Below are 14954 nucleotides of genomic sequence, written 5' to 3' on the forward strand. Positions count from 1 at the left end.
GAGGATGTTTTGGAGGTGGTAGTTAATTGTAATTTATCCTCAAACATTTTGTTCATTATTTGTTGAAACAACCTCCACATTGTAGATATAAGGCCGAATACATTTCTAGAACCATTGCATTTGGCTTTAAAAAATGGTGGAAGCACCCTGGAGAAGTGCCATTGTTAAATCTCCAGCATGCCTCAAAGCTGAAAACAATCCAGCTGCTAGCCCCGGGATTTAACATTGAATCTTTGTTTATTGTCTGTCCTATGTTTTTGTCCCCCAGGTTATGAAACTGCCATCAGGCGTAGAGACACTGAGGTCAAGCACTTCACACACAACACAGGCAGGCGAAGGTTTAATTTCCCCATCCGATGTCAGTCATAAAAGTCATGTTTCCTGATTTGAAAAACCCCTTGCAAAGCACTCTCTAGCTGTCTGTTTAANTCCTATGTTTTTGTCCCCCAGGTTATGAAACTGCCATCAGGCGTAGAGACACTGAGGTCAAGCACTTCACACACAACACAGGCAGGCATTTGAAGGTTTAATTTCCCCATCCGATGTCAGTCATAAAAGTCATGTTTCCTGATTTGAAAAACCCCTTGCAAAGCACTCTCTAGCTGTCTGTTTAAACAAATCTCACAGCAGGAAGTTGCTTGAGATACTTAAGTAGATATTTTACCAGCCCAACTTTAAATGAAGCCAGTTTCACCTCCTTGATCCTTATTCTGTCAAATATGCCAAAAGATTAACTGAATAAGTGAACTCTTTTATTGCCATGTGCATATCTGGCCTCAGGGCGTTTGCTCTCTCTCCGTCAACTTGTCTCTCATCTTTGTATGAAAGGTTTGATATTGTGAGGGTTTAATATTGTGTGAACACACACATACACACTTCCCCTGTGGCTGCAGCAGTCAGTCAGATATGAACCAATAAAGCAGTCCTCTGTGAGCCTGCAGTGAAAGGCAGAGTGAGAACGTGCTCTTCATTAGAGGAGAAATGTTGGCACAAAGTCCCTCTGTAAATTCACTAGTCTGGGCTACACTACACTGTAAGAAACGTACCGTGAAATTCACAGTATTTAACTGGCAACAATTGACAAGTTACTTACTGTAATTAATTTTACAGTAAGTAACTTGTCAATTGCTGCCAGTTAAATACTGTAAAGATAATCACAGTATTTATTTACAGTAACAGTGTAAAATGAAACACTGTATTTGTGTTTATGGTAATAGTGTTTTAACTGTAAAATGAAACAGTAATATTTCATTACTTTATTTGTTGAATTGTATTTTTGTTTAAGGTAATAGTACTTTAACTATAAAACAGTGCCATTTAAAAAGTACTGTAATAGTGTTTCAATTGTAAAATAGAAACTTTAAGTTTCAGTATTGTAACTAAAACAATTTATTATAGTATACTTCATGTCATGCTGGTAATTTACAGATTACCAGAAATTCTTGACACAATTTTAAAGCTCACCAATAACTGCAGGGAGACAGCAAACAATACATTTTAACAATGTATTCTTAATTGTTGAACGGTATCAAGACCATATATTTTCTTGTGCTAAATGATACATATTTTCATCCATAAAACGATCGATATTAATATCCAAAAACATGGAGATTGCATTTTTAAAACTGTGTCGATAACAAAACACAAAGAATATGAAGCCATTTCTTCTGCCAAGCCATTTNTGTGTGTGTGTGTGTGTGTGTGTGTGCGTGTGTGTGTGTGTGTGTGTGTGTGTGTGTGTGTGTGTGTGTGTGTGTGTGTGTGTGTGTGTGTGTGTGTGTGTGTGTGTGTGTGTGTGTGTGTGTGTGTGTGTGTGTCCGTGTCCATTAGGCTGTATGAGTTTCTGCGCCAAATTGGCAGCCTGCTAATCTACACACTGCAGAAACTAGTGGACTAGAGCCTTCCAGCCTCAGCAGCCAATAGTGTTTGACGGATAGTATCCTCGACTCAACACACAAACACATGGCACATGCAGTTTATTACATTATTATGACACAAGGCTGTGTGTGTGTCTGGTGTGGGTTTAGTGTAGTTGTGTGTCTGTTTTCTCACTTGTTTCCTGTCACAGAGACAATCTTTCTGAACAATGTCAGCTGAAAACCTTATATCAAAGTTTTAAAACACAACCTTGTTTTTCCTTCTCCTTAAAAAGGCTTAAACAGCTATGGTAATGACAAAAGAGAGACAGAAGAGAACACACTGACCCTTTAACCCCCTTATAAACTCCACATGAGACTTCTTTATTGAGGAAGCATGTGGTCCCATTCATTACAGAGGACTCCTGGAAGGTTTCATTTTGTATGTAAGATGTCTGGGTTCAAAAAGACTCAAGAGGAGGTTGCATTATGCTTTAAAAATTTTTTGGAATTGATGCTGATGCTGAAGCTAGTGGGCTTAATGGCCTTTATTTAGCAGATGGAAATGTTATCCTGCTCCTTACAGCTAAAAGCCTGCTGCTGCTTACAGGTTTTTATGAGAACACACTTCATCCATATACAGTATTTGTGTTATAATGAAATAGTTAGCTTATTATCAAAGATTTGGGTGTTTAGAGGGCATGACAAAGATGTTTTTCACATCATGGATGTTGGAGTTTCTTGATTCCTCATATCGAGATATCGTAGTAAACAAACAACACGTAAAAACAGTTCTTTTTGGGTTCAGTGGGAAAGAATATCTTTATTTATTTTCATTCTTTAGTTGATGCATGCAGAATCATTCTTAAGCGCTATAATATATTTTTTTAAATGGGGACCTGTGATGTTAAGTATGAACCATTTGTAATTTATACAAGCCAAAATAAGCCTCATGGATTCTTAGTTCCTGCGTCATTTCATGGTACTTCTGATGCACGGATATCGAACGAGCAGTTAGTTCAGCAGCCGTCCGACAGCATCCCAGGAAAGTAGAGAGGCTCTGAGAGCTTTGAAGGATTGAAGAAAGTCAGACAGGGGTTTGCGGTGTGCCAATGACTCGCTGTGGATTTATCGAGGATTTGGGAATCTTGTAAGAATGAAAGAGGATGTCCTGGCTGAGATTACGAGAATCAGAACAGGAGAGAAAAGTCACCTTCCTTTTCTCTTCTTATTTTATATTCACCTTCTCTTCTTCTTCCTGCTCCTCTTTAGATCCCTGAGTCTTACACCACAGAGAAGATATTTCATACACAAGCAAATAAGTGTGTAAAACAATGATGTGGAGATTTATGCTCCACTTCTCTCTTTTATAACTAATGTGTTTTTTGTATTTCACAATTATAATAATAAACATTTGACAATTCTCTGGTACTCTACGTCAAAAATTATGTTCCCACAGTTTGTACCTCTGCATCACCTGTTTTTAATAAGTGTGGGATGTTCATTCCTTGGTTGCGTTAAATAGGTGACAGTATAATAGCCCCTTGATAATTAGCCAGGCATGAAACAGGCGTGCAGACACTATGGGATTAGTGAACAGTACGTACACGCAGCTTTAAATGACCTTTACCTTCTACTGAGACAAAGGGCAGCTGCTCAGAAAATGCCAGGGCACAAAACAATATGAGTATTCTGTTGATGCAAGCACACACACACACACACACACACACACACACACACACACACACACACACACACACACACACAATGTACATACAGACACACACCTCCGCTTCAAAGGTGTAACTCAAATTCTCCGGCTTAATTAAGAGCAGTACACTCAGGAGCTGCCAACTCGTTTAGCTAATTAGCCGTGAATATGAAATGCCAGATTTTAATTAGCTTGCCGTTGTCAGAGAGGGACAGAGAGAGAAATCACAGACTAATTTCCCTCCTCGCTCGGTCACACTTTATATTATAAAGGCCTAGTAGGAATGTGATTTAAATTACTTGGTAACAATCAGTTGCAAAGTTGTAAGAGAGCACAATGCAAGGTCATTTTCACTCTGTAACTGTTACAATTACTGTTTAACAATTCTCTAAAATGGTTTTACATTTAATACGGGTAATTGCTGTTTGTTTTACACCTGTATGTTTTGACATAAAATATATTTGGTGAAGAAATATGTATATCTACAATAATATCTATAATAATACAGAATATTATCATTTAAAGTAAAATAAATTACTGGGCATCATTTGAAAGCATGAGAAACCCCTTTAAATTGAAATACAGTTTAAATGCAAATTTAGCATCAGAAGGGGAAAGTACAACCAAGTAACAATAATTTAAAAAAAAGGATATATAACTAATTTTGTACCTAAAACGTGCCTTTTTAATGTATTGCACAAACTAAATGTGCAAATAGTACAACAAAGGAGAAAAAACTAAAATATTTCTGATTATTTCCTCTTTCCAAGTTACTAAAACCTACTGTTACATCTTACATCCCCATCAATGTTCTCTCCTTTTTGCTGTAAACCATCAAATAATCAAGTTCTCTTTAATCAACCTCTCCTTAGTTGGGCGATTGTTTAGAGCAAAGGCACGGGAGGGTCCTGAAGGTTTAACAGACAGGTACTGTATATGGGTCTGGGGTCTACCCTGCTGTTGGTAAGGATATTGATTAAGGCTGAGCTGCTGCTGGAGACGTGACGACAGGCAGAGGGAAATGGAGATGGATGAGCCTGCGGGGATGCGGATACGAGATAGGACTTGGTGAATATAGCTCGTCTCCACTATCCGGCTGTGGAGAGAAGAAGAGGCTGTAATCCTAAATGTGTTCCTTGACCCTGAATACAAATCCCCACCAAGATGTCCCTGGACAGTGCGCTTCAGAGTTTGTGCCTTTGATTTGTGTATGAACTCTTTTGTGTTTGCTTTGCATTTCTGTGCTCCCAGCGGCGGAAGAAGCTGCTTTACTTGAGTAAAAATACCAATACATTATTGTCAAAATACTTCATTACAAGGAAAAGTCCTGCATTCAAAATCTTGGTAGTCATCTTAAAGTATATAAAGTAATCATTGTGCAGAAAAATTGCCTTTATGTGGGTATATAATTATATTTATACATGTGACATTTCTACATAATAATGTTGCATCAAGTAACATTTTACTGTTCTAGAGAGTTCTTTATTAATGATTTTTGTTAAATATTTTAAATATTTGACTCTTTTGTGACTTAAATAGATAATAAGTTACATTTTAAGACATGTATTTTGTTAAAAGTAGCTAAAGCTGTTAAATAAATGTAGTGGATTAGAAGGAATTAGCATTCAATGGAAATAACCAGGTAAAGTACAAGTACCTCAACATTTGACTTAAGTACAGTACTTCAGTCACTTCCTACCTCTGTGTGTTCCATCACTGCTGGTTTTCTCTTGATTGCAGAGGCAACACACACACACAAACACACACACACACACACACACACACACACACACACACACACACACACACACACACACACACACACACACACACACACACACACACATTACTGTGATTTTGCAGAGAGAACAGGTGGGCTCAGTGTGTCAATCACTCCCTGTGGACTTAATGTTTGATAAGATGAAGCAAGAGATGAAGTAAACCTGATTACTTTCTGTCTCCAGGCAGAGCTGGGGTCAAACCTCAACTTCCTGTATTGTAGTTGCAGGGGCTGCTGGGTGTTTTCCAAACATTTCAGAGCTCACTGGGGAAATTGTCATCCCACACAATGACATCTAACCTCGCTGACACAAGCAACCATCAAACCTTTGTTACCTGTCAACCGACAGCCCTCGGAGGAAAAGTCTTGAAACTACATTGTGTTTAAAGTGGGTTACCAGGGAAACGGCTCTATTTAGAATGCAGTCTGCGTCATCGTACCGAGCGAAATGGCAATTAACTCGCTGCCCTCCTCAGCCTCGGTACATCAGGGGTTAGCAGAGCACAGAGCAGGGCTGAGTGGAGGCGGAGAGGTTCTGCATGCTGCAGCTAAATAGGTTGTGTTGATAGAGGCTGACACGGGAGAGGGGGGGGGGGGGTTACACCGAACAGAAAGAAGACATGAACTCTGAGAGAAGATTATCTGAGTTAATAAGTAAGCCGTTCTTTGCCTTTGTGAGATATTTAGGGGAGAGTGGGGTAAGTTGAGCCATTTTTTTGTTATGCTGTCCTCTAAGCAAGGAGAAATGACACATAGTAAAAATGAAAACACACACCTATAATTCAGGATGTCTCCTATCAATGGCAATGATAATAATTAATATTTGATCAAGGGCAGTGAAAATATTACTTCTTAAAAAAAAAAATTCTTGTGGTTCAACTTGCCCCAGGTTAGGGGGAAGTTGATCCAGGTCAGGGGGTAAATTGAACCACTGTTCAAACCTGGGCATACCTGTTCAAACCTGGGCATACCTACAACAAATCTTAAAGGTAACTATAAACAATAAATAACAAACCAAATACAAGCTTAGTTTTTCAAATATTTTTAAAATAAATTTCGATTGAATTGATTGATTTTTTTTTAACATGTTAAAATGAAAAGTAATCATACAAATGGTGATACAATTTCATACATCTTACCAATCAAACACAGGGTAAATTCAACTTTAAATGTAGCCTACAATGAGCTTTCATTCATTTCTCCATTTAAAAACTGGCTCAACTTACCCCAAGGCCCATGGTTCACTTTACCCCATAGCCACCATTTTAGAAAAAATAGCCTAGCATTAAAATTCAGAGTCATCTTTAGCTTAATGATTCACATGGTTTAATACGCTGCCAACACATCAACATATACAATATATGTGTTTAAACCTGGATACTTTTTTTTGACATGACAGCCGATATAGCTGACATCTAGAACATTTGCATTGCATAATTTCTGGTCACTTGATTACAAGTATAAGGCGTTGCCTGGTTACAGGGGGTGGTTCAACTTACCCACTGGCTCAAATTACCCCCTTCTCACCTACATATTTAAGAGTCTCTGTGAGGTTTCGCTTGGGCACAAAAACAAAACATTACAATCTTTTCATGCTGGGTTCACTAACATGGAGTGTTATGGGATATAGGGTTTGTTAAAGCCCCCCAGAAAACATAGCTCTATAAAGACGGTATTATATCTATAAACACTACAATTCTTATAGATGTATGAAGAAATCTCTGGATTTTAGTCTTAAATTACAACTGTCAATGGGATTTTGAATTATGTTTTCAAACGTCTGCAATAGAGCTGTAACTTTGACGCAAAATATCGATAAGTCAATGGACTGGAAACAAATTGCCAACTATTTTCGTGATTCAATTATTGATAATGTAATGTATTTTGCTGTTTTAAATCATGTTGAAGGAAATGTCTTTGGGTTTTGAACTCACAAAAGAAGACATTTATAGACATGACCTTGGATTTTGAGAAACTGGGATGGACATTTTAAACTATATTCTGGTATGGATCAAACAGATGTATCGTTTATGAAAAAAATCGTACATTGCTGCCCGTATCTGAAACAAAACCATCAGCTCTTTCAAAAGGAGGAAATAATATATGCTATTATGGACACTTGTTTTTCTTATTTGCAAATACAATTCCATCTACAGCATATCAAAAGCAATTTGCTCATGATAAAGTGTTGCAACAATCTCAGTGGGTTACCAGCTCCATGTTCAAAAAAGAGTGTTGCCTTGAGTGATCAGGTGGTGTGTTCTGCTCCTGCCTCCAACAGAAGAGATGGGAAAGAGCTGATTCAATAGAAAGTGTGTGTGTGTGTGTGTGTGTGTGTGTGTCCAAACACTTTCTCCTTCTCTCTCCGCCTTTAACACCCTCACACACATGCACTAACCCTGGTTGCAGCTAAATTAAATCTGTAATGGTTATTGATCTGTGGTTTATAAATAACAGCCTTGTTCATTATCCTCTCACCCTCCGTGCTTTTTCCCTCTCAGCTGAAGCACTCTCTGTAACTGCATGTACACAATCAGCAACCTATATAAGTACGCATGTATACGTACATTTTATTGCTGAAAAAACACGACCAGATTTCCTTCCCTAAATCAAACTCAGGGCTTCACCAGAGATAGAAATGATGTGAAAAGAAAACCTGTTTTTCTTTCTTGAGTTCAGGGCTCAAAACCATACAAATAGTTTTGAACACTAATTCAAGTTTTTCATTTTTATCACAGTCCATCCTCTCTCCTTCAACCAGTATAACCATGATTATATTTCCATGTGTAATACATTTTGGAGATTAACTGCTTTGAAGTGCTTAAAGGTTGACTGGCAGGCAGCCATGTTGGATATTGATCAGCTGTCGAGAAGGCCAACATGTCAGGGGTCGTGTCTGGGCTGATCTGTCTGAAGCCCTGACCTCTGACCCTCCAGGGACTCCCGAGGGAGTCTGGCATTGACGGGGTGAAAGTGTCTTGTATTGGCTCGTGTACACCTCCAGCCTAGATGTTCTCTGTCCAAGGAATCAGTTTGGGATTGTGCTTTTCTTGTCAAGAATCAGAGGATAAAGTGTAAACCACTCATTCTGTTTAAACTGCTATTCCTGCACAATTACAGGTAAAGATTAGGCTACATTAACATTATTAGTCTTATCATACAGTATATCTTTAGATTACATAGCTTGCTGTGTGTTGGATTGTTTTTGACTTATGTGATCAAATCATTTTCACTAATTCCAGAAAAGTCTAAATTTGTTGAAATGAATATGATGTTATAATTTCTAAAGTTCACAAAATGCTTTGATCTAACGAAACATTTGGCTTCAATCTGAATTTGTTGCTTTAACAAACAAAATGTTCGCTCTTAGAACTCAGATGATTACCACTATTCAAATTGGTGGAGGATTAAAACAACAAAACAGATAAAAGACTTGAGGCCTTGATTTCACAAATTCAAACGTTTAATTTAGTTTGTAAATGTTCTCCTTCTGTTTCCCAGCAATCTATAACCTACTGTAAGCTATTTGTATCAACAAAGTTATTTGATTTCCCTCCAGTCTCCCTCTGTCTTCCTCTCCATCTGTACGCGTATGAAGCAGATTCATTAAGCTCCAGGATAAGTCAGCAATTTGCGCTCAAGGTGAAACATTTTCAACTCTCTCCAGACCCTTTCACACCCACGCATACCTTTCTGTCCACTTTGTATTCAAAGTTTGCCTTGAATTCTGTCGCTCTGGCACATTTTGAGCAGTATCAATCTTCTCAAGTAACTCTCCAACAGAAAGGGAATAAAGGTGCTTTCCAAACAATTAAACTTTTGCTTTCCTTCTATAAAATTATTGCAGTTAATGAGTGTTTGCAAAAATAACACAGCATGTATTTTTCTTACACACACACACACACACCTTTATTTATCCTTGCCGATGCAGGTGGGAGTTTGATAATCCCTGTACAGATGAAACAACATCAATACTGTTGGAAACCTGTGACTACTTTCAAATCATGTTCCTAAAACGTGAAGGTTATCAATAATAAAAGCTCAGATATCAGTGAAATGAGTAAAGGCTGAGGAACAAAGACCGGAGTCGTCCCCCCTCGCCTTTCCTCTGTCTCCTCCTCTGTCTCCTCCACTCTTTATCTGTTAATGAAGCACGATCCTCTCAAGAGCGAGCTCGGGGACTTGTCATGTTTTCACCGGCTCTGTGTATCTGCCCTGCTCAACACACTGCTACTCTTTAATATTACAGCTTCTGCGTCCAAGCCTGTCTAACCATCTGTCTGCATTTTCTTTCTCTCCCCTTCTTTGTCTTTTAGTTGTCATCCTGCTGTCTTGCTCTTCCTCTAATTCTTCTTTTCTATCACCTTCCTCTACCTTTTTGACGCTGCAATTTCTACCGCTGCGGCCAGGCCACCACCATAAGGTCAAATGTAATGTGCCTGTTTATAAGCATCAGAGTCCAGTGAACAATATTATCCTCAGAATGTGTTTATTGCAAAAATCCAGTTAAACTCACTGCATGGGATTCCACATACAAATGATGTATACTATTTGCTGCTAATAGTATCAACTCCAGCCAGGGAGATGTCTAATTACAGAAATGTGAATTTCATGAGCTGATTTCCATAAATATATCATGCTCTGCCATTGCCCCTCACATTCCTCATGAATTATATTGAAGCTGGAGCCGTGTAATTTCCAACAGATATTAAAAGATGCAATTGTGTTGCCAGTAACAATAGTTTTGCCCCACAATGACAATATTATGAGCCTCACAATTCACCTCAGGTCTCCCCTCACCCACTGCAATGCAGTATGCTAATGATGCTACGCTAACAGCCACGATAAAAAGTAATGATGATTACCGAGGCAGTGGGGGCAGTAACAATAACAAACCCTGTGATGTATAGTGAATTATAAGCATCCTCCCTTAGGTAATTTCATAGTTAATTCATATTTCTATTCAGGGTCAAGGAAATTGGCTCTCTGAGCTCAACGTTTGTGACGGATGGTGTGTGTGTTTGTGTCTAATGTAAGCCTATATTGAGACGATGTTTATCCGTTTTTTATATTGCTCTTGCATGACTTAATCTGTTTGTGTTTGTACGGTTTGTACATTAAAGCACATGATCCCTGTGTGTTAGCTTACTGTCGATATAATGATATGTCAAATATTATAATACAGACGATTTCAAAGTGTGAGACGGGTCTTCCCATGGGAGGCTCCGCAGATGAAAGTGAAATATATTGCATTAATTATTGCATCAGTTATCAAAGGAAGATCACATGGAATAGCATAAAAGTGTGTGATTTTTCAAAGACATATTTTAGAGATACAGTAGTGTTAACAGTAGCGTTTCTAAAGGTTTTTTGATGTAATACAAACAGCAATTTGCCCAACTTTTGAGTGCCTATGATTTCAAATACAATAACAATGATCCCACAAGATGAGATTAGGCCCAAAAGTATCCTAAACTTTGAAAAGCATTACACTTTTCTGCAAGTGAAAGTGCATTATATAACATTGGGAATTAGTTTGTGGCCCAGTATTAGAAAGATATTTAAAGTGTTGTTGACTTGCCTACAGGTGGCAGTGTATCTCACTCTATGTACATGTGGCACACAGAGTGCAAATGCATCTTCAATTGTGCAATTAAGCGTTCATGCACTATGTGTGTGTGCATGGGTGTGAGCGATGATAGCATATGCTGTGATACAACTCCCTCAGCAGCTGTCTGATCCTGAATGCAGCACACTGACTGACTGTTTTGTCATGTTGAATGTTCAGAGCGTCCCGGGAGGGAAGCACGCATGACAGCAACCAAGGGCTGTCCAGTTGACTGATTTGTGTTGGGGGACACACACACACACACGCACACACATGCACACGCACGCACGCACACACACACACACACACACACACACACACACACACACACACACACACACACACACACGCACACACCATCATCTCACTTACCACGCTGCTGCTGACACACAGAGAGAGATGTACTTGCACACCCATCTCGCCAGAGGGTCTGCTACGGTTCCCCGGAGAGGCTGCTGGCTTTGGTTTTATTGCCTGTATTGATCGTGGGTCAGGCCGAGTATAGAGGGATCAATATCTGAGTTATAGGGGGGAGTTAACTCCTCAGTGCTGCCCTAAAAGCCCCTCAGTTCCCCGACACCTATCACACTCACACCCAACACCTGATCACCAGCGAGGACAGATGTGTGTCCAGAGTCTTATTTACATGGGCAAGCAAGCATCTACTCAGAAACCCCACTCTCCCCTCTTCTTTCTACAATTGTACAGTAATTCACATTTTCCATCTGGCAGTTTCTGCATCTTCCTCCCGTTATTTCTATGGCAACCAGCCGTGTGGGCCTTAGCTGAGCCCCTTGGGTTCAAGGCGTCTAGCCGGCTGCCTGCAACTAAAAGCTGTCAAGAGGAGATTTTCTTACTGCCAGGTACAGTAAATAGTAAATAGTCTGACACTCATAATACCTTGTGAGAAAAAAACACACCTAAACATATCTAACTTACTGAGTTTAATTGAATTTATTAGTATTTATTTACCATTTACCTTTGTGTAATACTGCTGTGAAATAACTCCAACTGTATAAGCTTATTGCAATGACAAGCTGAACAATTCACTCGTATTATTGTGGATCCTCCAGGTGATAATAACTTTTCTTCTTCCTCATGGGATGAAGCCACATAGCATGCAGACGATAAATTGAATTACATTAATGTAATAAGTAATTTCATAGGTATTTGACTTCAGAGAGTGGAAGACAGATTTATTTCTCTGTGTATATTTCAACACCATCTTTTCTTCTCAACCCTCTCACTTTGTGCTCGTCCTTCCCCCGGATTTTCCCACATACGAGGTCCTCATTACTGTTTCTCTCCCATTGCATCTGTCTCCTCTTTCTCTCACTTTCCCTCCCTCTCTTTCATCTCTCCCGCGCTGTCTCCGCCTCCCCTTCGCCCTCTTTCCCACCTTTATTGAAAGGAGTGAAAACAGGGTGAGAGTTTAGCAGGTTTGTCCCAGCAGCTCTGGTTGTAGTGCAGCAATTAGGAGTTTGAGAGCCTGTCAAGATAACAGTGGAACTAATACACACACACACAAATCACACACAGATACACACACACAAATCACACACAGGCACAAATCACACACAGACATACACACACAAATCACACACAGACACACACACACAAATCACACACAGACACACACACACATGCACTCAGTGCCCTCAGCCACCCCAATGAAGACATTAAAGGCATTTGTATGTAAGAGAGGGGAGGACAGGAGAGGAAGAGGTGAGGTCTCGGTGAGTGGATGCATTAACAGGAAAACACTGTGGGTCCGTGAGATGGAAAAATATGCTTTTATACATAGCAAAGGGGGGGAATGAAAGACTTAACAGCACCCCTTCTTCCTTTTCACTTAGGCATATCATGTTGTGGCCTTTTCTGGTGCGATGGATGTCACAGTGGCTTTCACTTTTCTGTCTATCTCACAGCAGGATGCAAAGAGGCAGCTTTCCTATCTCTTAAATCAGTGTAAAAACATTGTACGGCACATACTGTAACATGCAAAGGCAAGACAATTTCAAAGATGGATATATGTTATGATAGATGATTGCTGTGTATTTTTGCACAGAGGGTGTCATCACAAAATATGACATACTTTCTGTATTGAACAGAAATCCCACACACACTGTTACATGTAAATAAAGAGTAGTTTAACTGCATCAATTAGCAAACTGGTTCCAGTAGGTACATTGGTTTTAGTGTGGGTAACGACTGAAACTACGAACAGTTCTAGGCAATAAAAGGTAGCAATTCATGTATAATTTTATCTTACCAATACTGCAATTGAGCCACCATGTTATTTCAAAGCATTCATCAGGCAGCCATCACACTACACGTGACCTTTGACCTTAGTGCAGTGCTTGCATGACAACACGTTGGCCATTGCTCAGTAATCACATAGCCACATCACCACCTACAAAACGTATTTCTTTACTTGATAATCAATCTTTACACTAAAGACAAGATTAACTTTTTTTTTTAACTTTTTTTCTTTGGTTGGACCGCAATAGACTCCCACAAACCATAGCTTTACTGTAGTTCCACTTCTTCTGTGAAGTAATGAGTAGCTTGCAATGTTTTCACATTTCTGCCTGCACAAACAGAACAACTTGTAACTCTGGTACTTTCCAGCACTCACCTAACCATTCCTGTCATACAAGGTGCTGCGTCTCGTCTTGATTAAATGTCTTGTCACAAAACAACAAAAAACACCAGCAGCATCTCAACCTCATCCAACAGAGAAACACATGAGTAACGTGCTTTCTTATGAAGCCTATATGATACATAACATTGAATATATCAGTACATTTATACAGGAAATGCAGCATGTTTGTGAGGCTTTCCCCACTGTGGCACAGCAATAAGTCAGCCTAATATCTTAAGAGGCGATAAAGAAATGTTTCTGGGCTCTTGCATGAGCAATTCTCCAAGGGATCTTTCAATTGAGCAGATTTGGAGCATTTTGTGCTTTGCTAAATGGATCTTTAGTGGTTTTTAACTGTGTCCCATCATAACCCACCAGTTGTGGAGGTTTTTACTGCAACAAATCACTGCACCAGCTGATTTCCGTGATTAATGTCCCCCAAGGGAAATGAGCTGGCGTAGCTATAATGTAATAATGCATGCCCATTTATTTTTTACAGGTTTGATAGGTAAGTAAAGGTAAGAAAGGGGAGGAGGGGGAATAGAACTGAGGAGCGAGAGGGGTTTTTTCTTGTCACAGGGGAAATAAAATTTGCTTTACTGAGCAGATGAAAGAATGAAAACATCTCCTGCTGCTGATTATATCACGACACAAGGACAGATTTGCTCTCCAAAATAAATCGAGACCCCTTCCTTTGAACATATGTGGTGACCGTCTGCGTTTGTTGTTTCAATCCTGCTGCTGCACCATACGGGGGGGTCTCAGGGGACGATAAGTGCATCAGTGGCTGTATGATTTAGAGGCCGTCTGACCAGAGTTACAGTGAATAGACACCTCAGCAGATGCTACTGTACACACAGAGCTGTTGCATGCCAGAAATAATATCTGTGTTCTCGCGGTGGTTAAACACTAATATTGCCTTGTTTACAGTTATGGCTAGCTATTATTTGTTGTCATTTGGAAACCATTCTATTCTAACGTAAAATTTCACTTAATTTATTATCAAGTTGTTTTGACCAATTTGTTAGAATTTGTAAGCTTCCTCCTAAAACTATTCTTTAAAAAATCAAGCTTTGATCTAGTGATTCCCAAATGGGGGAACTTCCCTGAAATGTTGTGGTGTAGCTTGATTGATTCAAAGAGAAATTTCAATTATGATTAAAATATAGTGTGAGTTGCAATACATGAATATTGAGAGCTAACAGATTTTGATAGCTCCTTAAAATAATGGATAAATACAGACTAAACAGACCTACTGCATTGATAGCTCTCTATTACGACCCTATTCTCTCTTCTCTGTCTGTCTGTCTGTCTGTCTGTCTGTCTGTCTTCTCACTTACCACGCTGCTGCTGAC

The 14954-nt window shown here is 39.3% G+C and overlaps 1 protein-coding gene across 1 annotated transcript in view; it reads left to right on the forward strand.

The window, feature by feature from the left end:
• Positions 1–14954, forward strand: part of tnrc6c1 (trinucleotide repeat containing adaptor 6C1) — a 66496-nt gene that overhangs the window by 2392 nt on the left and 49150 nt on the right. Inside the window, exons 2-3 of the mRNA XM_010776091.1 lie at positions 269–358; positions 451–510. Of these exons, the coding sequence (XP_010774393.1) occupies positions 269–358; positions 451–510 (150 nt within the window). The remainder of the gene's footprint in view (positions 1–268; positions 359–450; positions 511–14954) is intronic.

The sequence above is a fragment of the Notothenia coriiceps genome, unplaced genomic scaffold (genome assembly GCF_000735185.1).
Source record: "Notothenia coriiceps isolate Sejong01 unplaced genomic scaffold, NC01 NC01_scaffold00016692, whole genome shotgun sequence".
Classification (NCBI taxonomy): Eukaryota; Metazoa; Chordata; class Actinopteri; order Perciformes; family Nototheniidae; genus Notothenia; species Notothenia coriiceps.